Source organism: Triticum aestivum, chromosome 5D (genome assembly GCF_018294505.1).
Source record: "Triticum aestivum cultivar Chinese Spring chromosome 5D, IWGSC CS RefSeq v2.1, whole genome shotgun sequence".
In the NCBI taxonomy this organism is placed as follows: Eukaryota; Viridiplantae; Streptophyta; class Magnoliopsida; order Poales; family Poaceae; genus Triticum; species Triticum aestivum.
The window spans coordinates 241255242-241256572 of NC_057808.1; the positions used below are offsets into that span (position 1 = coordinate 241255242).

Genomic DNA, 1331 nt, shown 5'->3' on the forward strand with positions numbered 1-1331 from the left:
CCATCGTGTGGACCGAATGCTCGCCCCAAATTAACCAGGTGCTCCGACGCATGATCCTAAAACAAGAACACTGTGGTGCCCATTCTTGTAACCTTGCGAGACTCCTTTTTCTCCTAACGCAATTACACGCAAAGCTTTTGCGTGCCCGCGGAAAAGAAATGGAGAAAACCATCACCCCTCCCTCTCGTGCTCCTGCCCATATAAGTACCAGCATCCAAGGCCGCGATAGCAAAAGCCTTCCCACTCCCTTCCCTTCCATCCCAGACGCCCATAGCCCCGACGGCCGCCGGCCGGCAAGAAGGCGTCGTCCGCACCGTCGCCCATGGGGCCCCAGCAGGACCGGTCGGCGTCCAAGGCGCTCGCCAACGGCACGGCGGTGGCGCCCGAGAGGAAGGACGGCAAGGTGGTGCACTACAAGGAGTGCCAGCGCAACCACGCCGCCGGCATCGGCGGGTACGCCGTGGACGGCTGCCGCGAGTTCATGGCGTCCGCCCCCGCGGGCGCCGAGGCGCTCCTCTGCGCGGCGTGCGGCTGCCACCGCAGCTTCCACAAGCGCGAGGTGGAGGCCGTCGACTGCGACTGCTCCTCCGACACCTCCGGCCGGTGATCGCCGCCGCCCGTCGCTGCCCAAGCCTGCTGTTCTCTTGCTGGCTCGTCCGGGTAGACCGGCATCGGCAGGTAAGGCGTGGTGGACGTTGAGATGACTCCATTCGATCTCGATCGATCTATCAATCAAATACATATATATGGCCCGGTTAATTTATCTTCTTCCTCCTCCTCTTCCTGGTATTGGGATTAATTTGGTGCTCGATTGTGTGTGATGTAATTAACATATCCGTACGTGTAGCATATGCGTGTTGATGAGAATCCAAACTGGTGCGTGTGTAGATCGATCGGTGAGATGAACATGTTGTAATTTGTACAGATTTGTGCTTCTTGTTTGGAACCAGCGGTTAATAAGATATGCCTCTGAATTATGGATTGACATTATGAGTAGTAGATGCCTTTGCTTCACTGAATGGAATTACACTTTGACTCGTGAGCTTTACTTCACCGAGTGCGGCTGTAAAATTATGTTATCCTGTCACTAGCTAGTAGCTAGCATGGGTCATTTAGGTATTCTTTTCAATTAGCACGGCCGGAATATAGTAACCTAAATTCGATCCGAAGAGAAGTCGGGTCTTCGTGCGTGGTTCCTATCAGCCAGCTGAACTAGGCTGGGTTCCCATCATTTGGATCTCCGTGCCAGAAAAGTTTGAGAGCTAACCGCTACCCATTTGTTGGTATGCATGCTGCAGTTTAAAACAATGCTCAAATTAAGGTTAATGATG

At 53.9% G+C, this 1331-nt stretch overlaps 1 protein-coding gene across 1 annotated transcript; it reads left to right on the forward strand.

Annotated features, from left to right (window-relative positions):
• Nucleotides 1-212: 212 nt before the first annotated feature.
• LOC123124599 (mini zinc finger protein 1) lies at nt 213-985 on the forward strand. Its single transcript, XM_044545186.1, has one exon. It carries the CDS (start codon nt 323-325, stop codon nt 605-607), a length of 285 nt encoding a protein of 94 aa, XP_044401121.1. The 5' UTR covers nt 213-322; the 3' UTR covers nt 608-985.
• The last annotated feature ends 346 nt before the right edge of the window (nt 986-1331 follow it).

What these genes read in the sequence shown, in the direction of transcription:
- LOC123124599 (XM_044545186.1), top strand. Translation starts at nt 323, where the DNA reads ATGGGGCCCCAGCAGGACCGGTCGGCGTCCAAGGCGCTCGCCAACGGC.